Source organism: Macaca fascicularis, chromosome 11 (assembly GCF_037993035.2).
Source record: "Macaca fascicularis isolate 582-1 chromosome 11, T2T-MFA8v1.1".
Classification (NCBI taxonomy): Eukaryota; Metazoa; Chordata; class Mammalia; order Primates; family Cercopithecidae; genus Macaca; species Macaca fascicularis.
This window is the reverse complement of record NC_088385.1, coordinates 55,810,829-55,838,785: the sequence shown is the minus strand read 5'-3', so window position 1 is coordinate 55,838,785 and position 27,957 is coordinate 55,810,829. Positions and strand designations below refer to the sequence as shown.

General features: G+C 49.3%; 3 protein-coding genes and 1 long non-coding RNA gene across 26 annotated transcripts in view; 3 read left to right on the top strand and 1 right to left on the bottom strand.

Annotated features, from left to right (window-relative positions):
* The window catches only part of KMT2D (lysine methyltransferase 2D), a 42,068-nt gene extending 39,129 nt beyond the window's left edge, over positions 1-2,939 (top strand). For 8 of the 9 annotated variants that reach the window (XM_074006778.1, XM_065524141.2, XM_065524142.2 and 5 more), the window contains one exon: positions 52-733. In XM_074006778.1, the coding sequence (XP_073862879.1) occupies positions 52-144 (93 nt within the window). In that variant the 3' untranslated portion in view covers positions 145-733. Of the gene's footprint in view, positions 1-51 lie in introns of all 9 variants that reach the window. The other variant, XM_065524144.2, reaches the window with a different exon arrangement.
* Positions 2,679-24,592, bottom strand: LOC107126696 (uncharacterized). 3 transcript variants are annotated; one of them, XR_012420214.1, is made up of 4 exons: positions 24,248-24,592; positions 13,246-13,320; positions 4,564-4,685; positions 2,679-3,672 (listed from the first exon to the last, which is right to left on the bottom strand). It is a non-coding gene; the product is annotated as an uncharacterized lncRNA (long non-coding RNA). The 3 variants fall into 3 exon arrangements; XR_010579385.1 differs by having other exon boundaries at positions 4,564-4,681; XR_012420213.1 differs by lacking the exon at positions 4,564-4,685.
* On the top strand, positions 3,110-20,313 carry PRKAG1 (protein kinase AMP-activated non-catalytic subunit gamma 1). Of its 13 annotated transcripts, none has more exons than XM_005570739.4 (12): positions 3,110-3,186; positions 9,037-9,085; positions 16,757-16,866; positions 17,066-17,147; positions 17,255-17,313; positions 17,454-17,499; positions 17,603-17,657; positions 17,961-18,087; positions 18,668-18,833; positions 18,995-19,032; positions 19,295-19,441; positions 19,579-20,313. In XM_005570739.4, the coding sequence occupies exons 1-12, from the start codon at positions 3,178-3,180 to the stop codon at positions 19,684-19,686; spliced, it is 996 nt and encodes a 331-aa protein (XP_005570796.1). In that variant the 5' UTR covers positions 3,110-3,177; the 3' UTR covers positions 19,687-20,313. The 13 variants fall into 13 exon arrangements, 11 of the variants coding, with proteins under 11 accessions (XP_005570796.1, XP_073862881.1, XP_045221112.1 ...); XM_074006780.1 differs by having other exon boundaries at positions 17,017-17,147; XM_045365177.3 differs by having other exon boundaries at positions 3,110-3,386.
* DDN (dendrin) lies at positions 23,563-27,779 on the top strand. The gene is made up of 2 exons (XM_005570743.4): positions 23,563-23,859; positions 24,272-27,779. The coding sequence occupies exons 1-2, from the start codon at positions 23,651-23,653 to the stop codon at positions 26,199-26,201; spliced, it is 2,139 nt and encodes a 712-aa protein (XP_005570800.3). The 5' UTR covers positions 23,563-23,650; the 3' UTR covers positions 26,202-27,779.
* The last annotated feature ends 178 nt before the right edge of the window (positions 27,780-27,957 follow it).

Genomic DNA, 27,957 nt, shown 5'->3' with positions numbered 1-27,957 from the left:
TCCCTTCTTCCTGTGGGGGCTAGCATTGATTCTGCCCTCTTCTCTTTTCAGCTAACCTATGACTATCAGTTTGATTTTGAGGACGATCAGCACAAGATCCCCTGCCACTGTGGAGCCTGGAATTGTCGGAAATGGATGAACTAAGAAGCTTTGAGGCTACCAGGCAGGGGAGTCCCCCTACCCACAACCTCTTCCCTGAAAGGGTTGAGGGGGAAGAGAGGTAGCAGCCAGAGCCAGGACCCAGGGCTGGGGCTGCCGGCTGACCGGAGCCCCTGGAGCAGGAGGCTGGGGCAGAGGGCCCTAGGCCAAGCCCACCCTGGGCACCAGGGACAACCCTCTTCCCCACCACCGGCCCTCAGGCTGGCATCTCTGCCCCCAGCTCCAGGAGGGGCCAGACAGAAGCAGCCATTGGGCATCTCAGGTTTGAGGGGGATATGGGCCGGGAACTACCCAGAAGCATCTGGGAGGCAGCAGGGTGGGGGAAGAGGATGTGTGGCCGGGCCTCACAGCCCTGCTGCTCCCACTGACCTCTCCGGCCCAACTCAAGGCTGCAAAGAGACTTGACTAAGCTTGACAATCCCAAAGGCCGGGTCCCACACCTGGCCCTGCCTGCCGGGTCCTGCCCCCACCCTCACCCCCATCCCCCTCCCTCTTGATCTGTCTGTTTCCCTCTTTTCCTCTGTGTTTCTGTCTCTCTATGGGTTGTGTTTCCTTGTTTTCCACTCTGACAAATGCAACATGAACGGGAAAGAGGCGCCCAGCTGCCTAGGAGGGCAAGCTGGGCAAGCCGGGCAAGGAGACCCCGCACCCACACCTACCTCATTTAAGTGTTGGATTTTTTGCTGTTTTGAAATGTGAGACCCTCTCCAAGCCCCCTACTGCCCCAACCCTCTCCCCCACCTCACTGCCCTCTTCTGAGTGGGTGGAAGAGGGGGTAGGAGGAGGAAGAAAAACAACAACAAAAAATCCATCTTTGTTTTTAATTATGGGCATGGGATGGTGGTTGAGGCAAATGATGATGAAGATTGGGGATGACTGGCCCCTAGTTGCTCTAGGACTTCCTTCTCCATCTGGACATGGGGGCAGGAGGGGGCTAAACCTAGGACCAGGATATCTCTCTCCTGTTTTCCCAACCCCATCATGAGCCCGTTTGCCCTCCAGCCCCTGGACGGGTTGGGTGGGGGGTAGGGTGAGGGCTATCCCTGAGTGGCATGCCCATACCTAATGAGGCAGGGTGTGGCCCGGAGCTCCCACTTTCCCTCAGTCACCAAACTGCTGCTGGTCTGGTGGGAAGGGGTGGTGATGTGGGGGTGGGGAGCTTAGTGTCAGCGAGGGGAGGGTGGGGGGTATTTATCTATTTATACATGGGATTGTACATAGTCTTGTGGGGCATGGGGGAGCCGGCTGGAGGTGAGAACCCTCCCCTCTCCCCCCACCCCCGGGGAGAGCAAATGTAAAACTACTAATTTTTGTGCTTTATATATTCTATATAAATATATCTATTTTCTTTTTACAAAACCAGTTTATAAATGGTAGGGGGGTGTGGGGCGGACACATGGAGCTCCCCTTGTGGGGGGGCCCCCTCCATTACCCAACCTACCGCCCTTTTCCTCACCCCCCACCCCACTCCCCACCCCCTGGCTGTGACTGCTGTAAGATGGGGGTATAGAGGCTGGGCAATTCCCACCCCCTGTTGTATAGTTGGACTATGTTATAACGCACAAAAGAGAGCTGACCCCAGGGGGAGCCAGAGGGTGATGGGTTCCTTGCCTCCCTTTCCTTCCCCTTTCTGCCCAAGCTTGTGCTGCAGTTTAACCTCTTCCTGGGGGTGGGGGTAGGTAAGGGGTGGGTGACACCCCAAACCCCTCTCTGGTAGGGAACCGTGGGGATGAAGATGAAGCTTATATGCAGTTCTCTTCTAGGGGCTGTGGGCAAAGGGCATTTTGTAATTAATATTTTCAAGAATCCGACGTCTGGAGTGTAGGGGTGGGCTTGGTGGTGGTGGACGGGCGGGCCTGCTGGAGGGGGAGCTTGGTGGCTGTTGTGATTTTAGGTTTGTTTTTGTTTTGTTTTGAATTTGGGGAGTTGTGGATTGTTGGGGGTAGGGAGATTTTTTTTTTTTTTTTTTTTTTAAAGCTGCTTCCTCAACTGTTTCAAGCTGCAAATGTTTAAGAGAATAACACCCCCCACTCCCACAGGAACCGCTGTAATTAAATCAGACAGCAGGAAGACTGGGCTGCAGCCCTCAAAGCCACAGCCCTTGATGTTCCTTTTCGGAGAGCAATAGGTCTAGGCTACAGGGAGGGGGAGATTGGCTCCCGTGAGTCAGGCTGTGTTTGGGGCTTGGGCCCTGGGATTGGGAAAAGGGGATGGGGCAGACTTTGTAAGCATATGCTAGGTATCCGATAGTCCTGTAGAATTTAGTGAAGAAACCTTATACAGTTTTTAATTTTTATATAAACTATAACTCAGACCCAAGCTACAAGGTTGGAATTTTGGTTGGTTTTTTTTTAAGTACCCTGCCTGTATAATTGCATCAGAATCCCCCACCCCCCCGTGTTTGTATTTTGGGTTGGTTTACACTCGCACATACTCAATTTTCAGTTTTCCCCTTTACAGTCTTCTCCCCTCACCTCCAGGACCCTCCCCCTTTTTAAAAAATAAATCGCTGACAAGTGTGAATCCCGTGAAGACTTTATTTTGTGTTGTGTGTATCCTGTACAGCAAGGTTGGTCCTTCGTAACAACGGATGAAATGGTTCCCTTTTTTAAAGCGCCCTCTCTCCCTCCACCCTCAGCGCCCCTGTCCTTGGCATGTTTTGTATCAGCGATCATTCTGAACTGTACATAATTTATGTTGCGAGAGGCAAAGGGCAAGTTTTGGATTTTGCTTCTTCCAAGTTTGTTTTTAAACGACAAATAAAAAAAGAACATTTTAAATACAAGCGGCTCCGTCCCGTGACCCTCGCCGTCAGCCGGATCCGTGCGGTCCGAGAGGACCCGGGGGAGGGCGGTTACCGAGGCCCGCCACCGCCGGAAGGGTGGGTTCCACGCCTTCCGCCGTAGTCTGGCGACTGCCGTGACGTGGGCGGAAGTGGCGTCGCCGCACCGGATGTGGGGCGTGGCCTTCCCCAAGAGAGTTTCCTAAAGCGAGAAAACCAAGCCGGCGCCTCTTGCAATGGAGACGGTGAGGAGCGCAGGAGGGCGGTCGGGGGCGCTGTAGAGCCTAAGACCCCACTTAAGAGACCGGGAGGGCCGGGCAGGGGCTGGCGCTGGTGTCTAGCAAACAAAAAGCAGCCGGGTGTCTGCCCTATCCCGTGACCGTGTCCCTCCGCTTCTTCGTTGGGCGCATCTCCTGGGACTGGGCCGCGCCCCCGCCGCCTTTCCGTACGCGGTACCCTTAGCCCAAGCAGGCAGTGACTCCTGGCCCTCCTTGGAGCCCACGTAAGCCGTGGCAATCTTGGGCTTCCTTTCCTCTTAGCACCTCAAGCCCTTTTAGAGGTTTGAGAGCGCGGGGTTGTGATCCGGCTTTGCTGGGTGAGGCAGGGGGCGTCCAGAGGGGTCTCCGCTTGCAGGTAGCTGCTGGACCTCGGTAGTCTTTCTGTGATCCCTGCAATCCCTGGCAGGAGGACATCTGAAGATCTTTATACTGCATCCAGTGAAGTCACATTCCCTTAATAAGACCGAGAATTGAGGTTTGCTTGAAAGAGGAAAACTTGCAGTGTTAGAGGCCGATGTGTCCCTGGACAAGTTTAGGTCATGGCCCGCTCTGCGACTCTAAGCAGGAGTTTTGGCACAGCGCATTCTTGGCGAGCAGGCATTGACCAGTTGTGGCAGGGCCCTGTCACCCTCCCACAAATGCCGCGGGTTGCCTGCTGCATGTTTGCACCCACCCTCACTCTCAGGAGTCTTTTTCTAGCGCTCTGTAACCCCTCCCATACACTTCCCTCTCCACAGTTTTTAACCATGTGTCTTCTTTCAGGCAGAGTAACTCTTCCCATCTTGGTTTTTATCATTTGCTACTGTAGTTATGAAAGGACTGCAGGTTCACTTTGCTTTGGATTACATGCCCATAGTAATTCTTTGCCACACCCTTTCTCTGCCCACAGAGAGGTTGTTTCTTTCAGGTTTTTGAAAAGAAAACCGACCAAAGTACTAAAACGATTCGCAGTTGGTCTCCCAGGCAAGGGAGCCCAGTTCTGACTAATCAAGATAATCTTGAACAAAAATAAGGAGTCTAATTCCATTAAATTTAAAATAACATGTCATATTCTACTTACTTGTGAGTGTAGTATGGTTTACAGAGCATTTTTATGTAGATTTTCTAATTTAGCCTTCACACTTTATGTACTGGATTAGGCTCTGGGGTAGAAGTTAAAAAGAGGAAAAAGAAAACAGCCAGGTGTGGTGGCTCATGCCTGTAATGCCAGTACTTTGGGAGGCTAAGGCAAGTGGATTGCTTGAGCTCAGGAGTTCAGCACCAGTCTGGGCAACGTGATGAAACCCTGTCTTGACAAAAACAAAAACACAGAAATTACCCAGGCATGATGGTGGTGGTGCATACCTGTAGTCCCAGCTATTCTGGAGGCTCAGGTGGGAGGATTGCTTGATCCAGGGAGGTGGAGGCTGTAGTTAGCTGAGATCATGCCACTGCACTCCACTCTGAGTGACACAACGAGATCCTGTCTCCAGAAAAAAGAAAAAGAAAACTCCTGCTTTGAAAATGTTCAGCCTAACTGGAGTAAGGGTGAGGGCAAGCCAGCAACAGCTGTTATTTAAAGGTAGACTATAATAAATGCTATCATTAATATGAAAACAAAGGACTGTGACAGAATAGTTGAGAGAAAAATTACTTTGGACCTAGGAGAGGGCACTGCAAATTGAGAGAACAGTATGAGCAAGGGCACTGAAACTGGGGGATGTGGAGAATTGGGGGTGAGCCAGCGGCTTGATGTTGCTGGCTTTGGATTTTGGTCACAGTGAGAGAAAAGACTGGAAAAGTAGGCTAAGATCAGGTTGAAGGTATTACACACCATGATAAATTTGAACTTTGTTTTGTAATAGGGGACCCATGGAAGATTTATGAGCAAGTCAGTGAATGTCTTTTAGGAATGTTCATAGCAGCTTTCTGTACGTGGACTGAGCTACTTCGGAAAGTAAAGTTTCTTGTTAATGGAGATGAAAGCCCCTTCCAAACCTGAGATGCTTTGGTGAAAGCACGAAAGACAAATTGAAAAGCAGATAGATATGGGCCAAGGACCCCAATTTAAACAGTCTTGCAGAAGTGAGAGGTAAAAGCCTAAATTAAGGCTGTAAAATTGGCAATGAGAGAGATATAGATCTGAGGCATTTCTAACATTACCAGCTTAGCTGATAACTGGTAAGAAGACAGCTGTATAAAACAAAAAAAACAAGATGGGAACTACAGCAAGAATAATAGGATTGGAGGGACAAATGTTTTGTTTCGTATTGAAGCATTTGAGGAGTCTCTGTGACATCTATGGTTGTCAAACAAATAATTGGAAACGTAGATCAGAAGTTTGGAAGAAATTGCGAGTCTGTTTGTCAGATGTAGACTGTGTCTCTGTAATATTTTGTACTTACGTGGTACAGTTGTACTTTCTCAGGTCCCCTATGTTATTAAAAGTAGAAAGGAGGCCAGGCACAGTGGCTTATGCCTGTAATCCCAGAACTTTGGGAGGCCAAGGTGGGCGGATCGCTTGAGCCCAGGAGCTCAAGACCAGCCTGGTCAACATAGCGAGACCCCATCTCTACAAAAAAATACAAAAAGTAGCTGGGCTTAGTGGTGTGTGCCTGTAGTCCCAGCAGCCCAGGAGGCAGAAGTCAAAGGATTGCTTGAGCTGGGGAAGTTGAAGATACAGTGATCTGTGATCATGCCACTGCACTCCAGCCTGGATGACAGAGTGAGACCCTGTCTCAAAAAAAAAAAAAAAAAAAAAAAAAAGTAGAAAGAAGTAGATGTAACTACATAATTCCCCCTCTGATATGGTGAAACAGGCAGAAAGTTAAAAGTCATTATCGGGCTCCGTGGCTCACGCCTGTAATCCCAGCACTTTGGGAGACTGAGGCAGGTGGATCAAGAGGTCAGGAGATCGAGACCATCCTGGCTAACACGGTGAAACCCCGTCTCTACTAAAAAATACAAAAATTTAGCCAGGCATGGTGGCGTGCGCCTGTCGTCCCAGCTACTTGGGAGGCTGAAGCAGGAGAATGGCGTGAACCTGGGAGGCAGAGCTTGCAGTGAGCGGATATCGCGCCACTGCACTCCAGCCTGGGCAACAGAGCAAGACTCCATCTCAAAAAAAAAAAAAAAAAAAGGACCAGCCTGGCCAACATAGTGAAACCCCATCTCTACTAAAAATACAAAAAAACTCAGCTGGGCATGGTGGCAGGCGCCTGTAGTCCCAGCTACTTGGGAGGCTGAGGCAGGAGAATCGCTTGAACCCGGGCAGCGGAGATTACAGTGAGCCAAGATCACGCCACTGCACTCCAGCCTGGGTGACACAGCGAGACTCTGTCTCAAAAAAAAAAAAAAAAAAAGTCACATATTCAGTTGTATTTGACTCTGTTATGTTGGTATCTGTATCTCTAGTTAGCTATATGTTTCTTTCCTCCCTCTGTAACTTAGTCTTAGGCATATCTGTTCCTATCAGTGTGCATCATTCTTTGAGAATTAAAAAACAAAACAACTGTGAATTATATGCAAAATCCTGTGCTTGGTGGTATGGGGGATACAAAGTATAAGATAGTTCTAGGTTTCCAGGAATTTATAATCTGTTTGGATAGATAACGGACAAAATAAGTATCGCACAGTACAATATATATCATATGATGGGTAAATTCTACAGAAGTAGCTGTTTTTGTGCTTTTGTGTAGATCTTTGTGAGACTCTGATATATCATGTGTTTATCTTTATCACAGCCCTCTCTCCTACTTACAAGTGATGAGGCTGTTGTTCTGATAGTCCTGCCAAAATGGCAGGCCAAGCTGACAGTCTTATGCAGTCCAGAGGGAAGAGAAGGAGATTATCCCCCTTACTCCCTGCACTCTCCCCTAGCCCATTAAGGGGGAAAAGTTTAGGGCTGTTGTAAACTTCCCTGGTTTAGGAAGTTTGTCAGCCAACCTCCCAGGTTGAAGTTTTTAATGTCATGTTACTACAGAAGCTATGGGGATGAAGTATGGTTTTAAGTTATTTTGGAGATATCACCCAGAGAAAGTGGAGCCAAGACTGTTGATGCTAGCAGATGAAAATTGTTGTGATCCCTTCTGGGTTCCTAAATAACAATGGCATTTCCAAATGTTCCCACTTGAGGGAGCACAGAAATGGTTCTAAGTTTTGTCTAGTCAAAGCACTCTAATCTCAGACTGCCTTGGGAAGGGAAACTTGGAAAACCAGCATCCCCTGGCTATAGCAGCCTTTGTTTGACTGACAAGGGTGCTGAGTGGACTTGAGTCCCCAGTTTCAGAACATTCATGTTCCTTATCCACCTCTCAGTCATTCAGGCTTTGACTGGCTAACAGTCAGCTACAGGGATCCTCCCCAGTTGTGGCCCTCTCTCTACCATGGAGGTAGACAATGGTAGAACCAATGTCTGTGGTTCTAGTGCCTACAAATATGCCTAGTGAGTGTCTGTGTTTGGGGGAAGACAAGGCTATCTCTCTGGCTTCCATGTTTTAATAAAGTGGATCTGTGAGAATCTTGTAGGGGTTGGTCCTAAGCTCAGATCTTTAGTCTTAGCTTTTAAGACCTAATGTTTCATTAGGCGGTATAGTGTACAAGAACATGAGCTTTGCAGATAATGCTCATTCCACTCAGAAGTGGATAGAAGTATTTCTGGAAGGCACAATATTGTAGCAGTATTGGTTTCTTCTCTTCTGTGATTCCAGAGAGGTAGAATTTCATCAGAATGGAATAAATACATTCAAAAATTTTATAAAAATGGCTGGTTGTGGTGGCTGATGCCTGTAATCCCAGCACTTTGTGAGGCCGAAGTGGGCAGATCAGTTGAGGTTAGGAGTTTGAGACCAGCCTGGCCAACATGGTAAAAACCCCGTCTCTGTTATAAATATGAAAATGAGGTGGGTGTGGTGGCACACGCCTGTAATCCCAGCTCTCAGGAGGCTGAGGCACGAGAATCGCTTGAACCCAGGAGGAGGCAGTTGCAGTGAGCCAAGATCACGCCACTGCACTCCAGCCTGGGCAACAGAGCGCGACTCTGCCTCAAAACAAAACAAACAAACAAGCAAATTTACAAAAATGAACACTGCCAAGATAACCAAACTCTTCATCAGTTATAATAAATTATTTTCTTAGGTATAAGTAGTTTTAAAATTTTTTGTTTTTTCATGTATGTTATTTATTAAAATTTTGATGTTATAAAAAAGCAAACCACAAGCTCTGGAACCAGAAGATAGGTGTTTGAATGCCAGCTCCACTCCTTATCAGCCATGTGACCTTGGACAGCTTGCTTAATGTCTCTTGACTCTCAGAGACAATCTGTGAAAATAAGGCTAATAATAGTATTTACTTCAGGGTTGTTATGAAGATTAAATGAGATCATTATTTCTGAAGAGCCTAATAAGGCTGGGTGCAGTAACTCGTGCCTGTAATCGTAGTGCTTTGAGAGGCCAAGGAGGGCAATCACTTGAGCCCAGGAGTTCAAGACCAGCCTGGGCAACTTGGCGAAACTCCATCTCTACTAAAAATACAAAAATTAGCTGGGTATAATGGCGTGCGCCTGTAGTCCCAGCTACTCAGGAGGCTGAAGTGAGGGAGGATCACCTGACCCGGAGGAAGTCAAGGCTGAAGTGAGCTGTGATCACACCACTGCACTCCAGTCTGGGTGACAGAGTGGGACCCTGTCTCAGAAACAGAAAAAAAACAGGGTTGGGGGAGGTGGTGGCTTTATAGTGCTTTAAAGAAAGTCATTATTTGTTCACCAGCCCTTCCCCTAATGTTGCTAGGCTTAAATGGATGGAACCAGGTTAAGCTGAATCTGTTTTCTTGTCTCTCCAGGTCATTTCTTCAGATAGCTCCCCAGCTCTGGAAAATGAGCATCCTCAAGGTAAGTTTACTGAAGAAAGGAAAGTGGGCATGGAAACAATAGCCTGACCCTAACAATGTCTTCAACAATGCTTTTGAATCTCTCCCCTGGGAAAGTCAAAGCAGGGCCAGATAATGGGCCAAACCACAAAAATCAGTGACAGTAGTTTGGCAAGATCACCCAGGAATAAATCTTGGGCAGATTGGGGATGGTTAATATCTTCAATTATCAAACCACTTGAGAGAAACTTCTGAGGTACAGGGAAAACTTCCATAGGCAGCTCTGGGCTGGCTAACCATGTTTTAGAAGTCCTGGGTATTTTCTGCGTAGTCCAGAAACAGTGCCACCAGGATTTTATCACCCAGCAAGCTCACTAAAGCCATTGAGTGTACACAAAAAATTATGCAAAGGGCTGGGCGCTGTGCCTTACTCCTGTAATCCCAGCACTTTGGGAGGCTGAGACAGGTGGATCGCTTGAGCTGAGGAGTTTGAGACCAGCCTGGCCAACCTGGTTAAACCCTGTCTCTACTAAAAATACAAAATTAGCCAGGTGTGGTGGTGCATGCTTGTAATCCCAGCTACTTGGGTGGCTGAGGCAGAAATTGCAGTGAGCCAAGATTGTGCCATTGCACTCCAGCCTGGGCAACAAGAGTGAAACTCCATCTCAGGAAAAAAAAAAAAAAATTAAATTAGAAAAAGGCTCTTAGAACTAATCTAGTAATAGAAGCACTAAACCTCTAAAATCCAGAGCACAAGGAAGACAATTCCAATGCCGGCCAGTGCCTATTTTATGTTTTTGAGTACATTTGTATTAGCACCAAGGCAGAAACCTGAAACTCAAATTGCCTACATGGACCAAGCAGTGAAGTGAACTACATATGATTATGACAACCTGTAGATCTTGTGTTGCATCTAAAAGAAGGTGACAACTGGACTGGCTATGGTGATTCATGACTGTATTCCAGCACTTTGGGAGGCCAAGGTGGGTGGATCACCTGAGGTCAGGAGTTGAAGACCAGCCTGGCCAACATGGTGAAACCCTGTCTCTACTAGAAATAAAAATATTAGCCGGGCGTGGTGCCGCACACCTGTAATCCCAGCTACTTGGGAGGCTGAGGCAGGAGAATTGCTTGAACCTGGGAGGCAAAGGTTGCAGTGAGCTGAGATCGTGCCACTACACCCCAGCCTGGGGGACAGCGCAAGACTCTGTCTCAAAAAAAAATTACAATTAAGGCAGCTGGGTTGTGGTGGCTTATGCCTGTAATCCCACCACATTGGGAGGCCGAGGCAGGTGGATCACCTGAGGTCAGGATTTCCAGACCAGTCTGATCAACATGGTGGAACCCCATCTCTACTAAGTAGAAAACATTAGCCGAGCTTGGTGGTGGGCACCTATAATCCCAGCTACTTGGGAGGGTGAGGCAGGAGAATCACTTGAACCCAGGAGGCAGATTTTGTTGCAGTGAGCCAAGATCATGCCATTGCACTCCAGCCTGGGCAACAAGAGTAAAACTCCGTCCCAAAAAAAAAAAAAGGCAACAACTATCTAGGTCTGGTCAATTAAGACCTATTTTTGGCAGATCTTCTGACTTTGAAGACACTAGAAATTTGGATTTTTATGTAAATTTCTAGATTAAAAATTTTTGATTTAAATAAGTCTGGGCACAGTGTAACACCAGCACTTTGAGAGGCCAAAGCAGGAGGATCACTTGAGCTCAGGAGTTCGAAACCAGCCTGGATAAGTGAGACCCTGTCTCTACAAAAAATTAAAAATTAGCCGGGCATGGTGGTGTGCACCTCTAGTCACAGCTACTGGGGAGGCTGAGGTGGGAGGATTGCTTGAGCCCAGGAGGTTGAGGCTGCAGTGAGCTGTGATTGTGCCACTGCACTCCAGCCCGGGCAGAGAGTGAGATCCTGTCTCAATTATAAACAAACAAACAGGCCGGGTCCTGTGGCTCACGCCTGTAATCCCAACACTTGGGGAGGCCGAGGCTGGCGGATCACGAGGTCAGGAGATCAAGACCATCCTGGCCAACATGGTGAAACCCCGTCTCTACTAAAAATACAAAAAATTAGCCTGGCGTGGTGGTGGGCGCCTGTAGTCCTAGCTACTCAGGAGGCTGAGGCAGGATAATTGCTTGAACCTGGGAGGTGGAGGTTGCAGTGAGCCGAGATGGTGCCACTGCACTCCAGCCTGGGCGACAGAGCGAGACTTGGTCTCAAAAAAAAAAAAAAAAAAAAAAGACACCGAGAAAGCCAAATCCAATATATTTGTGGGCCTGTGGCCTGAATGATAGTATTTAACTATCAGTGTAGTGTATGTATCTTCAACTGGTGTCCAAAAACATTTTCTTGGGAGTTTGAATTCTCAAGTTGAAATAACAATGGTAGGCTTCCAGTTAAAGATGGTAGATTGGTAGATTGGGCTGCGCATAGTGGCTCATGCCTGGTAATCCCAGCACTTTGGGAGGCTGAGGCGGGTGGATCACTTGAGAACAAGAGTTTGAGACCAGCCTGGCCAACATGGTGAAACCCTATCTCTACTAAAAATATAAAAATTAGCCAGGCGTGGTGACACATGCCTGTAATCGCAGCTACTTGGGTGGCTGAGGCATGAGAATCGCTTGAACTCAGGAGGAGGAAGTTGCAGTGAGTGGAGATCGCACCACTGCACTCCAGCTTGGGTGACAGAGCAAGACTCTGTCTCAAAAAAAAAAAAGATGGTACATTGAATATATATTCACAAAAAGTCCCCTAAAACCATCATAAAGGAAATTTTTTAAAGAAAAAGATACAAACACACCATAGGGAAAACAGGAGAGGAGATAATAGCAATGAATTTTTGGAAGCTGAAAAGCAGACAAAAGAGTGATGAATGACTTAGATCTGAGAAAACTGAATTATAACTAGCAGTGAGAGCCAAGAAGCATTAAGGTCTAAGAAACAGTCAGATCCCAAGACACCCTATCCCATTGAGTGATCGGGTGAGCAACAGTGAGCAACTCCACCTCCCACCTGTGGCAAAGACTGGAAATCTGGCAAGGGACTCGGGCACAGCTTAGGACTGAAGTACTGCACTGAAAACAGCAGCATGTAGTGAACTATACTAGATGCTGAGCCTCCAGCTGTCTTTTCCTTTTCAGTTTCCAGAGCGCTGGCAGAAAAGACTTCACCCTCCAAGCATGAAATTGAATAATCCTTCTCTCCAGAATCCTCTTGAAGGGAAGTTCTAAAATATTTAAGTATTGAATGTTTCCTACCCAAATGATTCGCAGTCAGTAAGGCTCACTTACACACTTAGAGCTTCCACTCAGCTTTAAAGCCTCCACTCTTAAGTTATGGTTTAAGTTTTCCTTTAAACCAGGGATTACCAAACATCTAAAGAAAGGATCTGTGAAAAATGATCCAAACTGCCCCCGACCCCACCCTGGAATGTACCTTTGTTTTACTCTGAAGGCTGTATCTCCCTGGTAAAAAATAAATAAAAATGAAAAAGCAAACTGCCCCTCCCGAATTCATGTACACACGGAAGAAACAAACATGAAAAAAGCAACTGGAAGGAAAAGGGGAGAAGAAAACTTTAATAATATTAATATAACCTTAGGTAAAGGAACATATTTCTCAATACCTGTGAAAGTAGTATATCTTTAAAGAAAACAACAGCCGGGCATGGTGGCTCACGCTTGTAATCCCAGCACTTTGGGAGGCCGAGGCAGGCAGATCACCTGAGGTCAGGAGTTCGAGACCAGCCTGACCAATATGATGAAACCCTGTCTGTACTAAAAATACAAAAATTAGCTGGGCATGGTGGTGGGCACCTGTAATCCCAGATACTCGGGAGGCTGAGACAGGAGAATCGCTTGAACCCAGGAGTTGGAGGTTGCAGTGAGCTGAGACTGCACCATTGCATTCCAGCCTGGGCAACAAGAGCAAAACTCTGTCTCAAGAAAACAAAAGCAACAACAAAAAACCATATTTCCACCATGAAACAAGTATAGGATACAATTTTTTATAGAAGGAATTTTCAGAAAAGAAAAAGGAACTCTTGGAAATTAAAAATATAATAGCAAAAATTTAAACACAGCTGGAGGTTTCAAAAGTCAACATGAGGAAATTTCCCAGAAAGGAGAGTTAAAAATCAACAAAGTAGAAAATAGGAGAGAAGGTGCAGTGGCTCATACCTATAATCCCAGCACTTTGGGAGACCGAGGCGGGAGACCAGGAGTTCGAGACCAGCTCAGCAGCACAGCAAGACCCTGTCTCAACAAAAAAAAATAAAAATTAGCCAGGCACAGTGGCATGCACTTGTAGTTCCAGCTACTCAGGAGGCTGAGACAGGAAAATTGCTTGAGCCCAGAAGGTCAAGGCTGCAGTGAGCCATGATCTCGCCATTGCACTCCAACCTGGGTGACAGAATGAAAGCCTGTCTCTTTAAAAAAAAAAAAAAAAAAAGGAAATATTTCAACAACCCACAAAACAAACAAACATTAAAGGATCAGTCTAGGAGGTCCAGTTTCTAAATAGGAGTCATAGAAAGAGAAAAATGGCAACACAGAGGGAAGGAAATAATTGAGGAACTAATTCAAGAACATTTATTGGAACTTGAGGACATTAGTTTTCATATTGAAAGGGCCCATCAAATCTTCAGCACAATGGATGAAAGTGACCCACCCAAAGCACAGTCATCCTGAGATTTCAGAACACTGGAAACAGAGAAGATCCTGTGAGTTTTCAGAGAGAGAAAAAAAAGTCACATACAAAAAGTCAGAATTGCCTCTCAACAACACCAGCAGCTAGCAGGCAGCGGAGGAATGCCTTCAACATTCTGCAGGAAAATACATTCCAAGCTTTCCTGCAGATTCTCTATTCAGTCGAATTATAAATCCAAGGATGAGGGTAGAATAAAGATATCTACAGGCTGCAAGGTCTCAAAAACATGTACCTTCCATGCACCCTTTCTCAGGAAGGTACTGGAAGATGTGTTCCACCAAAATAAGGGAGTAATCAAAAAATATGAAAATGCGATATAGGATACAGGAGCACCAGTGGAGGAGAGACGTGAAAGGGGTACCCAGGATGGTGATGAAGAAAGATCCCAGGATGACAGCAGTGCACACCAGTTAAACCAGCCCAGATTTGAGCAGGTCAGAAGGCTCCAGCGAGACTTCTTTGGGTAGTTTAAATTGATAGACTATCTAATGCTTTTTAACCTCTTGAAAGGAGATTTAAACAACTGGTGAAGCATTTGGGGGTTGGATTAGTTATAAGAATTATACATAGAAAATTAAACAAACAAAAGGACAAGACATTAACTCCAGAGAAAACAAAGTTGTGAAAGGAAGAAAAAAAATCATAGTTTATTATTTGGCTTATTTCTGAATAATAAATATTCAGTCAAAATGATTTGAATACTGGCTGGGTGCAGTGCTCATGCCTGTAATCCCAGCACTTTGGGAGGCCGAAGTGGGCGGATCACATGAGGTCAGGAGTTCGAAATCAGCCTGGCCAACATGGTGAAACCCCATCTCTACTAAAATACAAAATTTAGCCGGGCATGGTGGCGGGCGCCTGTAACCCCAGCTACTTGCAAGGCTGAGGCAGGAGAATCGCTTGAACCTGGAAGACTGAGGTTGTAGTAAGCTGAGATCATGCCACTGCACTCCAGCCTGGGTGACAGAGCAAGACTCCCTCTCAAAAAAAATAAATAAATAAATAAAAAAGATTTAAACATTATGGTTTAGCTCCTGGAAGAATGGGGAGGATGGGAAGTACATGTTTGTGGTGAAGCCCTAGTAGGAGAGAGAACTAGAAATTCTCCTCTTCTTTGGTAGGTAGATGATAAATAATGCCCCAAAATGAAAAAAAAAAAATCGGAAACTAGCAATACAAACATGTTATTTAAGGACATAGAATTAAGTACCAAAATAATCAACTAAAAGAGGTAGATAGATGTTCTCATCTCTGGGGAAGGGTAGTACAGGAAGGTGGGTTGCAAGGACTGCATTTTTTTCTTAACAAAATTTGTAAAACTGACTGTTTAAACCGTGTGTCTGTATAACTTTGGTTTAAAAATTAAATATTAAAAACCAAATTGATTAAAGACTTAAGAGCATGAAGTTTGGAATCAGATCTGGGTTTGTTTGAGTCTTTCTTGCCACTTATTAATGGGTGAACTTGAACAGTTTATTTAACTACACCTATTTTCTCATCTGAAACATGAGGACAGTACTTACACATTTGTTGTAAGGATTAAATTTTGTAATTTTTTTTTTTTTTTTTTTTTTGGAGACAGAGTCTCACTCTGTCGCCCAGGCTGGAGTGCAGAGGCACAATCTCGTCTCACTGCAACCTCCACCTCCTGGGTTCAAGCAATTCTCCTGCCTCAGTCCCCTGAGTAGCTGTGACTACAGGCACGTGCCACCACGCCTGGCTAATTTTTGTATTTTTTAAGTAGAGATGGGGTTTTGCCATGTTGCCAGACTGGTCTCAAACTCCTGACCTCAGGTGACCCACCCACTTTGGCCTCCCAAAGTGCTGGGTTACAGGCGTGCGCCACCATGCCCAGTCAATGTTATTTATTTATTTATTATTATTTTGACACGGAGTTTCACTCTTGTTGCCTAGGCTGGAGTGCAGTGTTACAATCTGGGGTTACTGCAACCTCTGCCTCCCAGGTTCAAGCAATTCTCCTGCCTCAGCCTCCCGAGTACCTGGGACTACAGGCGCCCACCACCATGCCCAGCTAATTTTTTGTATTTTTAGTAGAGACGGGGTTTCACCGTGTTAGCCAGGATGGTCTTGATCTCCTGACCTCGTGATCCACCCACCTCAGCCTCCCAAAGTGCTGGGATTACAGGCGTGAGCCACCGCGCCTGGCTAATGTAATATTTTTAAGTGCACATAGTATAGTATGTAGCACATTCAAGCTATTATTTTGGGAGATGGCTTCCCTAGTTTAGAGCGAGCAATTAAAATCACAGGAATAGAAAAAGGTAAACTACCCAGGATCTCCTGGGATGATTTCTGATTTACAGGGTGGTCCCAGAATGGACTATCAGGGTGTTTTGAGCCAGGTTGATTGAGCACTGGGCTCCAACTTATTGTTAATGAGAAATGGCCCAACTTGGACCATGACTTTCCCATTTGCAGGTCTTAAAATTTTAACTTTTTTTTTCAATTGAGACGGGTTCGCTGTGTTGCCCAGGCTGTCCTTGAGCTCCTGGGTTCAAGTGATCCTCTGCCTCAACTTCCTACGTAGCTGGGATTACAGGTGCTTGCCACCATGCCCAGCACAGTCTTGGAAGAATTTTAAGCAGCTTATTTCATTGAAAAAAGAGGAAAGTGAAAATGTGCTAAATATATGAAAGGGAAAGCTTGGATTAAAGATGAGAAACATTTTTAGATTATAACATGTTAAAGAGAGATACTATAGGCTTTATGTTTTAGTCAACTTTCTTTTACCTATAGGGACCAATAGATAAAGTCTTAACCTGGAGATAGGGGTTGGATGAAATGGTTTCTAAGAGGTTTATGCAGGTTTTGTGGAAACAATAGGAACAAGACAGATAAGGGGCCTTATAAAAAAATCATGCTGTAAATATTTGAGATACTAGAACACTATTCTGTTTTCTGTCTCTTTTGATTGGGAGTTTTTATGGGGAAGGAAGCTGCTAACTATCCCACCCTATGCAGAGACCCCAGAATCCAACAATAGCGTGTATACTTCCTTCATGAAGTCTCATCGCTGCTATGACCTGATTCCCACAAGCTCCAAATTGGTTGTATTTGATACGTCCCTGCAGGTGGGTGAATCCTCTTTTCCCTTCCCCCTTTGGAGCCTGTGGTTTAATACCTCTCATCCTATCTCATCCTAAGGGTAATATCCTTATCCTTCTGTGAAGTTAGTCTCATGTTTTACCCAACATGCCCAAACACTGTTCTTTATTTTACAGTCCTGCCCCTGTGGATTTGCCTTTATGATTATTACTGTCTTGGCTACAGGTGAAGAAAGCTTTTTTTGCTTTGGTGACTAACGGTGTACGAGCTGCCCCTTTATGGGATAGTAAGAAGCAAAGTTTTGTGGGTAAGCAGAAGTTTCTGGAACACATTATTATTGGCATCTTGTGCTGGGCAGGGAGACAAGACATCTTGTGCTTCAGGCATTACTGAGGGCTCTGTCTTGTCCTCTAGGCATGCTGACCATCACTGATTTCATCAATATCCTGCACCGCTACTATAAATCAGCCTTGGTAAGGAACCTTAGCCCAATGACCAAAATCACTTTCCCTACCCTAAGTCCCTCATTCTCATTTATTTTGCTCCCAGCAAGCCACAAGGGCTTCAGGAAGCAGAGAGATCAGGTCTCAAATTCTGTTGCTTCTGCTTTCAGGTACAGATCTATGAGCTAGAAGAACACAAGATAGAAACTTGGAGAGGTATGTAGAGAATTGGGGTTGTAAAAGGTTATAAAGGGATGGAGGGTTTCTGGGAAATGCTTTTCCATGGTGGTATTTTGTGACCCATCCCTTTTCCCTTCAGAGGTGTACCTCCAGGATTCCTTTAAACCGCTTGTCTGCATTTCTCCTAATGCCAGGTGGGTTCCAGTTATCCATCTGTCCAAAAAGGGGAAGAGATTTGCCATCAGCCTAGCTAATGCCCTAGACACCCAGGGAAAGGGGAAGAAGAGAGAAAAGACACACACACACACACACACACACACACACACATACACACACACACACACTTACACACTTTCTCTCTCTCTCTAAGTCTGGCCTGTACTCTGCCCCCCTTCCCTAACCATTAGCTTTCCCTGTTTAGTGATACACTTTGTGGAGCTGTTTACTCACCCTCAGCCCCAGCACTGTGGAACTTATTATCTCCAACCCTCCCACAGCTTGTTTGATGCTGTCTCTTCATTAATTCGGAACAAGATCCACAGGCTGCCAGTTATTGACCCAGAATCAGGCAATACTTTGTATATCCTCACCCACAAGCGCATTCTGAAGTTCCTCAAATTGTTTGTAAGTGCTCCTCAGCCCAGTTCTTTTTTCTCTTTTTTCATTTATTTATTTATTTATTGAAAAAAGAGACAAGGTCTCACTGTGTTGCCCAGGCTAGTGTCGAACTCCTGAGCTCAAGTGATCCTCCCGCCTCAGCCTCCCAAAGGGCTAGGATTACAGGTGTGAGCCACTGCATCCAGCCCCACTTCTTATTTATTTATTAATTTATTTTGATACAAGGTCTTACTCTGTTGCCCAGGCTGGCGTGCAGAGGCACTATCATGGCTCACTGCAGCCTCCAACCTCTTGGGCTCAGGTGACCCCCAATCTCAACCCCCAGAAGAGCTGGGACTACAGGTGTGTACCACCACACCTGGCTAATTTTTTGGTATTTTTTATAGAGATGGGGTTTTGCCAAGTTGCCCAGGCTGGTCTTGAACTCCTGGGCTCAAGCAATATGTCCCCCTCAGCCTCCCAAAGTACTGGGATTATAGGCATAAGCCAGCGCACCCAGCCCTTATTTCTAACATACTGGGTTGGAGGGGTTATCCAAGGGTGGCTTTGGGTGCCTTGAAAATTAAGCTGATGGTTCTTTCCTCAGATCACTGAGTTCCCCAAGCCAGAGTTCATGTCCAAGTCTCTGGAAGAGCTACAGATTGGCACCTATGCCAATATTGCTATGGTTCGCACTACCACCCCCGTCTATGTGGCTCTGGGGATTTTTGTACAGCATCGAGTCTCAGCCTTGCCAGTGGTGGACGAGAAGGGTGAGAGATTGGGCAGAAGGAGAGGGAGGGAAGATCCAGGCAAGTCAGGGTGGCTCCGGGAAAATCTGTTTTCCCCTCAGCTTAGCCAGGAGGGTGATTCTGTGAGTAGGGGGAGCTTTAGACCCCAGATCCTCCTTACTGAGCTGCCTCTGTCCCCCTAGGGCGTGTGGTGGACATCTACTCCAAGTTTGATGTTATCGTGAGTGATTGTGGAGGGTTTGGGAGGTAGGGAAGGGTGGGGGGTGCTATTAAATATGGAGAGGGAGAAGGGAGTCTCTTCTGTGATCTAAGGGTCTTAGAAGCATCCAGGCTTTCAAATCCTATTTGAAAAGGAATTGAATGAGTTGGGTATGCCTTGTAGCTGACAATTGCCCTGAATCCCTCTGGTGAGGTTGGATGGGTTCAGGGTTTGGAGGCTGGCTTTCTTGCTTCCCTGCAAGCTCCTTCCTCTGTCTCCCCAGAATCTGGCAGCAGAAAAGACTTACAACAACCTAGATGTATCTGTGACTAAAGCCCTGCAACATCGATCACATTACTTTGAGGGTGTTCTCAAGTGCTACCTGCATGAGACTCTGGAGACCATCATCAACAGGCTAGTGGAAGCAGAGGTAGGGAGGCCAGCAACCCTAAAGGAGCTGAGGGGAGCAACCTTGAGAGTGGGGTTTGGCAAGGAGAGTAGGGGCAGAGGGGCTTCCCCTGAGGCCAGCACTAAACATTCCCTTTTTCCCTTGTTGTTCTGTGCCAGGTTCACCGACTTGTAGTGGTGGATGAAAATGATGTGGTCAAGGGAATTGTATCACTGTCTGACATCCTGCAGGCCCTGGTGCTCACAGGTGGAGAGAAGAAGCCCTGAGCTGGGGGAAGGGGTCAGGCAGCACCAGGGGATATGCCCAACTCACTGCCTGCTGGAAGCTCTGTGGGAATCAGATGAAACTTGGGGGAATTGTGACTCTGTTCCCTGCTCAGGGCCCCCTGCCCTTCTATCTGGGAGCTAGGGAAGGTATAGGGGGAGGAAGGAGAATGGATTTATAGCTACCCTTACCCTCACACATACACTTGAAAAAAACTTTCAGCCTAGCCAATTCTAGCCCCTGTCGTCTTAGACATAGCCCCCTTTCTGGGTGAACTATAGGCTCTGTGCCTCTCAGACAAATCCTGATCTCTAAGAGATCCCCAGACCTCACTTGCCTCTGCCTCCATCTCAGCCCTGATTCAACCCTAAGATAACAGCACAACAAAATTCTTCATAAAGATATTTTTATTCACCTGTTCCATGCTATATGGAGGAGGCTAAGTCCATTTAGTGACATTTCTTCCCATAATGTGAGTGGGGAGGATTGTGGGGAGGAGGGGCTTTGGGTTCCTGTGTTTGTGCATATGAAGGGAGATGGGGGTTAGGTGGCGGAGGAGGGCAGCGTGATTAGCTAAGGTTATTGCTTTTTGTGGCAAATCTAATTAAATGACAGCTATCTCTTCATGGTATTGCAGTGTTTGATTTTTACAGTTGATGGATACTACTGTCCTACTTTATATGGCTTCTTCAACTGGTCATTAATAATAACGTGTGTACACACATACACACACGTACACACACAAAACTGTGTGCCAGACATCATTCTCAGTGCTTTACATATATTAACTAATCCTCAGAACAATAGTAGACACTATTCCAGTTTTTTACAGATTTTAAAAAATGGAGGCACAGAGAGGCTGGGTAACTAACCCAAGACCACACAGCTAGTAAAAAAAAAATGGATCTAGTATTTGAACCCAAACAGTCTTTACTGCTACAGTAGACTTCCGACTTCTAATTCTTTCACAACTACTCCTTACCCTGTGGTTCCTCCTTTCTATCTCACTTTCCCCTCTGCCTGAATCATGGCTGGTACCCAAGGAAAATCCTGTAACAGTGTTAGTGTCTACTCCCAAGTAGACAGACTTGAGGGTCTCCTTTGGGCAGAGAATCCTGCCACCATTATCAGCTTTTCTTAAGGAAGGTTGGACTGTTTGGCTTTTGCTGAGGTGGCACTATTTTTTTTTTTTTTTTTTGAGATGGAATCTCGCTCTGTTGCCCAGGTTGGAGTGCAGTGGCGCAGTCTCAGCTCACTGCAACCTCTGCCTCCTAGGTTCAAGCGATTCTCCTGCCTCAGCCTCCTGAGTAGCTGGGATTACAGGCGTGCACCACCACACCCGGCTAATTTTTGTATTTTTTAGTAAAGACAGAGTTTCACCCATATTGGCCAGGCTGGTCGCAAACTCCTGACTTTGTGATCCACCTACCACAGCCTCCCAAAGTGCTGGGATTATAGGCATGAGCCACCGTACCCCACTGGCACTATCTTTAAACCTGCAAATCCCTTGCCTTTCTTCCAAGGTGAGACAGAGCTGGATGGTGGGAGAACAGCAGGGCACTGGTCACTCCATCAGATCCATTCCCTGTACTGAAACCATGTAGACCCAAACAGCAGTCAGCACCCAACACCAGAACTGCTAGACTGGAGTATGAGCTAAATTTGGGTGCCAGCTCACCCCTGCCTTACAGGTATGATACAGTTTCCTATCCAAACCAGGAGCAATTTCAGAGTCATTGCTTGCCCCTTCCCCCACAGTGCTGCTAACCCCTTCCCTGACAGTGCCTAACCCCTCTGATGACCCTCCAGCCACGGCATACTGGGTTCTCCAAACTAGGCTTCCCGATGGAACACAGGGAAAAGCATCAAGGCCCTCATCAGATTCGACCTGAGGAAGCTTATTTTAAAAAAAGAAGGTGGCCCTCATCAGAGCTCTGCTTTCAGTGTTGCATCATGACTGTAGAGGAGCCCCTGCTTCAGCCTTCACCCCTTTACAGCTCTCACAGCACATTCTCAAACTTGGGGGAGGAAGGCTTCCAAGTTATTAGAATTAGAGTATGTTTATGTGTGGGGAGGGTAAGTACATGGTGGAAAGGACAGATGGCCTCTTATGTCACATTCCCTCATTAAGGAAGATTTGCCTAGGGAGGAGGCAGGGGCTTTAAAAAGCCTCAGGATTCTAGTGGGACCTAGGGTGGAAGGAAGCACCTTCGAGTCAAGTCATCGGTGCAGCTGGCAGGTGTGTGGAATCAAGGGGGGTAGGGTGGATGGGACAGGGAATGTTTGCATTCTCTCTAAAGGTTTGTGTTAGGGAGCAGAGGCCTGGTTTTGTTGAGCTGTTAGTCAGTCAGTCTCTGCCCCACAACAACCTTTCTGGTTGTTCCCCATCCCCTTAAAAGGAAGGGTCTGGACCCAAAGGGCTCCATGTACATTAGTGGAAAACTAATTGGGAACTCTTGCTTCTCTGATTTCCCCCTAAAACCCAACCTATCAGTCTCAGTGTGAGGATGAAGCTGAGGGAGAGACAAGGGATAAAATTTGGGAGACTCACAAGCTTCTATTCTTACCTATTCCTCTCCAGAGGCAAATTATCCCTTCTTCCCGAGGAACCATTGCCACACACACACTCTCTTTCCCCTCTCTGCACCCCTCCCCTCCACTGAGGCTGCTGCCATGGTTGCCAGGCATGGTTGCTAAGTCTCTGCATGGAAGGGTTGGCGTGGGCTGTGCTGCCACTAACATTACCATGGTGAATCAGGGGACACCTGGTATAAGCTTAGGAGGAGGGATCATGTGGATGTAAGCAACAGCCCCCCAGGACAGAGGCAGCCCAAAGGTGAGCATCTGGAGCACCACTTCAGGTGGGGGCTGAGTGAACTAGGCAATTGTGGTGGTGAGGGGGAGCTCTACATTGGAAAAAAAAAAAAGGCCACTTTTATCATTTCAGTTGCTAGGGGATTAGTTTTGCCAAGCAAACACACCATCTCTCCTCCATCCCCCTCTGGAAGGGTGAGAGTGCATAAGCACTTACTCTGTCCTCCATAAAGCTGGGCAGGCTGTGTGGGCACAGAACAATATAACCCCCAAATCCTGCTTCTAAATTGGAGGTGAAAGCCTGCTGCTGTGGGAGGGCTCCCTGGCTGCCCAAGGACAAACATGTAGAATGGGACTGGTAGGGCAGCTTGGGTGGCCAAGGCACACGCCTGTGTCCTGCTGTACCAGCAGTCCTAGGCTGCAGCACTGAGCTGGCGAGGAGATACGGGTGTAGGGGTCACCCTTTTTGAGCTTAGGGAAGGCAGCTCTCCCTCAGAGTCGCACAAAGCTTGGTGAAAGCCACCGCCTCCTCTCTCCACCGCATGGAAGCTGGTTACTCATCTCATCTCTGCACCCGAACAGCCACTGCCGCTAAAAATAGCCCCCCAGCCGTGGGCCAGCCCCTCCTGCGCCCCAACCCCATGGAAACCAGCAGAGTGGCAGGCAGAGACCTTGAGTTCCATTCTCACGCACTCTATGTTGGGGAAACTGAAATCTGAGGCAGGAAGCCAGGGGCAGAACCCTGGTGGTCAGGCAACCTGACAAGCAGGAGAGTAAAGGGTTAAAACGGCAGGAAGGTTGAAGAAACAGGGACGGGGGAGGGGGCACTGTCAGCTTGGCAAGAATCATAAGTCCCTCCCCCGCCCACTCGTGCGATCCCATCAGGCTTGGGGGACAACAGCAGTGGGAAGGGGCGTCCAATCCCGGGCCCCAGGGGGCGGCCGTGCACATGGGGGAGGTAGCAGCGCGGAGCAGTCCGCGCGGTGTCACATGCGCGCGCACACACAGAGACAGGCACACACACGTGTGCCCGGGTATATATAGTTCCCAGTCCCCGGGCCCGCGGCTCTGCAGTGGGCGCCGGCTCCCTGGGCTGGGAGGGGGCTCCTGGGGCGGGTGGGAGGGTGGGGGGCCGGGGTGGGGTGGGGCAGGATGCTGGATGGCCCACTGTTCTCCGAGGGGCCTGACAGCCCCCGGGAGCTCCAGGATGAGGAGTCTGGCAGCTGCCTCTGGGTGCAGAAGTCCAAGCTATTGGTGATAGAAGTGAAGACTATTTCCTGTCATTATAGTCGCCGCGCCCCTTCTCGACAGCCCATGGACTTCCAGGCCAGCCACTGGGCTCGCGGGTTCCAGAACCGCACGTGAGTGAAGCAGGGGTGAGGGGAAGAGAGTGGTGGGGCGGGGAGTGGGGTCCGGACCACCCCGCAGGCACCAGCGAGCACTACTGATCCCCCTTCTCTTTCCCACGCCTCCCACCCCTGCCCGCTCCCGAAGGCTGGGGCCTGTCTCATCCGGTTGTTTGGGGGAACAGGAATGGGTGTGAGAAAGGGCAGGAGGTGAGATGGGGCAGACGCTGTTAAAGTGTGCAGGCAGAGATGGCGAGGAGTCCCGCTTCGACTTCAGTCCTAACATATACGCACGTGCACACGCGCACACACTCACACACACCCCTTCACATGGCTGCCCCAAGTGGTCTCCACTGCTCCCAGCTCCCCGGACCTCGGCTCCCTTCCCCCACAGACTGCTCACCTGGGTTCCTGCTCATTGTCCCAGGTGTGGGCCGCGCCCGGGATCCCCACAGCCGCCGCCCCGCCGGCCCTGGGCCTCCAGGGTGCTGCAGGAGGCGACCAACTGGCGGGCGGGGCCCCTGGCCGAGGTCCGAGCTCGGGAGCAAGAGAAAAGGAAAGCGGCGTCGCAGGAGCGGGAGGCCAAGGAGACCGAGCGAAAAAGGCGGAAGGCTGGTGGGGCCCGACGAAGCCCCCCGGGTCGGCCCCGCCCGGAGCCCCGCAACGCCCCTCGGGCAGCCCAGCCGGCAGGGCTCCCTGCTACCTTGCGGCCGGAGCGCCTGGCGCTGGTGGGGCGAGCGCCCCGTCCATCCGCGCAGCCGCAGAGCGACCCAGGGTCGGCGTGGGCGGGGCCCTGGGGAGGTCGGCGGCCGGGGCCCCCAAGCTACGAGGCTCACCTGCTGCTGAGAGGTTCTGTCGGGACCGCCCCGCGACGCCGCTGGGACCGGCCGCCACCCTACGTGGCTCCACCTTCTTACGAAGGCCCCCATAGGACCTTGGGGACTAAGAGAGGCCCCGGACACTCCCAGGTGCCCACTTCATCAGCCCCACCTCCGACTCCGGCCAGGACAGAGGGAGGGCGCACAAAGAAGAGGCTGGATCCTCGGATCTACCGGGACGTCCTCGGGGCTTGGGGTCTCCGACAGGGGCAAGGTCTCTTGGGGGGATCCCCAGGCTGTGGAGCGGCCAGAGCAAGGCCAGAGCCCGGCAAGGGGGTCGTGGAGAAAAGCCTGGGGCTGGCTGCTGCTGACTTGAACAGTGGTAGCGACAGCCATCCCCAAGCCAAAGCTACAGGGAGCGCAGGCACCGAGACAACTCCTGCGGGGTCTGCAACTGCGGCTCCCAGTGCCCCGCGTCCCGCTCCCAGATCCAGGCACCACCTCAAGGGCTCGAGGGAAGGGAAAGAAGGAAAAGAACAGATCTGGTTCCCTAAATGCTGGATTCCCTCCCCTAAAAAGCAGCCGCCCCGCCATAGCCAGACACTCCCCAGACCCTGGGCTCCCGGAGGCACCGGATGGAGAGAATCCCAGGGTCTTGCAGAGGGGGCAGGACCGGAGACCCTGGAGGGTTGGAAGGCGACCCGCCGTGCCCACACCTTGCCCCGCAGTTCCCAGGGCCCGTCCCGTGGGGAAGGAGTCTTTGTCATTGACGCCACGTGCGTGGTGATACGATCCCAATATGTTCCAACCCCCCGAACCCAGCAGGTGCAGCTTTTGCCCTCTGGGGTGACACGCGTGGTGGGGGAATCCGCCAGCCAATCGAAGCCCGGCAAGGAGGAGAGTGAAGGGGCCACGGTCTTTCCTTCCCCTTGCCGAAAGCGGCTGTCGAACAGTCGCCTTTTACACCAGCCCGGCGGGGGCCGCGGGGGCGAAGCTGAGGGCGGGAGGTCGGGGGACTCCTCACTGGAGGAGCGCACCTCCCGCATCTTGGGGCTCCCGGCCCCGGAAGTAAACCTGCGGGACGCCCCCACGCAGCCAGGTAGCCCAGAGCACCAAGCCTTAGGCCCAGGAGCTTCGGGAGCCCAGGGCAGGGCCGAGGGCTCGGAAGTGGCGGTGGTCCAGCGGCGCGCGGGCCGGGGCTGGGCGCGGACCCCAGGGCCCTACGCCGGGGCCCTGCGAGAAGCCGTGTCCCGTATCCGCCGCCACACCGCCCCTGACTCGGACACGGACGAAGCTGAGGAGCTTAGCGTCCATAGCGGCTCCTCTGATGGAAGCGACACAGAAGCCCCAGGCGCCTCCTGGCGGAATGAGAGGACCCTGCCCGGGGTTGGAAACAGTTCGTCGGAGGAAGATGGGAAGACAGCGGAACTGAGCGACAGTGTCGGAGAGATCCTAGATGTCATAAGCCAAACCGAGGAGGTCCTCTTCGGGGTGAGGGACATCAGGGGGACTCAACAGGGAAATAAGAAGAGGCAGTGAGAGGCCCCTTCTTGTATTTGAGTCCCCAACACATCCATCCTTGGGTCCACTGGTCCCCATTCTTCCTCAGACTTCCTTTGCTTCTCTTTTCCTTGTATCCTTACCCATACCTATTCCCATCCTTGAAATATAAATGAAAGGAAGGGAAGCATATGCCCATTAATGATTTTGTTTCAGGAGAGGTGAGAATCAGCAGTAGATTTAATTAATGTCTGTTATGTTCAGGACACAAGGGTGAGCTCTTCGCAGCTGATGCACTGGGTGCGGAGCTGAGCAGAGAGGCCTAACAAGGATCAGGCAGGAGGGCAGGGGTGGTGGCAGCTATAGGAGGGCAGTGTAGGGCAGGGCCTCTGAGGAGGAGGGAAAAAGTGAAGGAGAGGCTTTGGACCCGGTGGCAGAGTGACCAGATGACAGAGGGGTTCTTGGCAGAAGAGGAATAGGTCCAGCAACAACCAGCAAAGCAGAAGGAGGGCTCACCCTGGTGTCACAAGTCTTGGATTTCAATCCCAACTCTGCCACTGACTTGCTGGTTGACTGAGGCCTGTCACTTTCCCTCTCCAGGCCTCCTGGTATATAAAACAATGGTATTCTAAGGTCCATCCTTCCATCTCTGACATTTTGAGATCTTTGGAAAGGACTCTATCTCATCCTCCCCTCGACAAGCCAAGAATGAGAGTTGGGAATAAGTGAACAGAGTTTGAGGGTTTCTGGGCGGCCTCCTTGTCACCTGAAGTCATGATCAATTCAGGAGACTGCCCAAGGTTTGCAGAAGAGGTAAGGGAGTGAGGCACTCCTATCCCAGTCTCCCAGGTTTAGGTGAGGGCTCCCCAAAGCAGGGCAAGATAGTGGCCCTGTCACTGACCCTGGCCTGTGGTGGTCTGAGCTGGGGAGGGAAGGACACCAATGAATCAGCTTGGGACCTCTTTAGGCCTTCCCCTTTTCCTCCACCCTAATGCTCCTTAGTGATGCTCTGAGGCGTGGCCACGATTTCCCTCCCAGGTGGTATCGCCCACCTGAAAAAATCCTGAGAATGTCTCCCATCTCGGCCTCTTCCGAAGAAACTGGCCAGGCAAGGAAAGAGGCCGGTCCCCAGAAGCCAGTGGGCGTGGGGTGTGATACTCTCTATAGCCACTACAGGGCGCGCGCAGGTCGCGGATCTCCCCAGTTGCTAATTCCGGCTCTGCCACTCAATCCGATCCCTAGTTCCCAAGCGCGGGTCCCCAGCCTTGCAGTCTCCAGCCGTGCTGGGCCGGGAGCAGGCCTCCGGCCTCCCAGACCTCTGGAGCCCGCCGGTCCCATCTTTGTACTCATCCACCCCAGCCGGCTTGGGACTCAGACACCGAAGTCTTTTTTTTTCTCTCCGATCCTTGGACACCTCTGTCTGCCATTTATTAGCCATGTGAACTTGGCCGCATCACTTCACCTCCCTGAGCCTCAGTTTCCTCATCTGTCAAATGGGGGTTTATAAACACCTACCTCGCAGGGTTGTTGTGAGGACTTAATGCGATAATGTATGTAAAGCGCCTTGCACACCGCCTGGCACACAGTAGGCGCTCAATAAATCTAAGCTTCCCTTTATCCAGCCTTGGCATCGTCTTCCTTTCACTGACATTTTCCCCATGGTGGCCATCCCCCGGGACTCCTCTGCTACGTCCTGCTCTGTGTGAGGGAGAGGGGGCTGCTTTCTTCGTTGGGAGTTCCTGGCCCACCTCTTTTCTCCCCTAGCCAGGACTCTCCCTTCCTTGCCCCCAGCCCA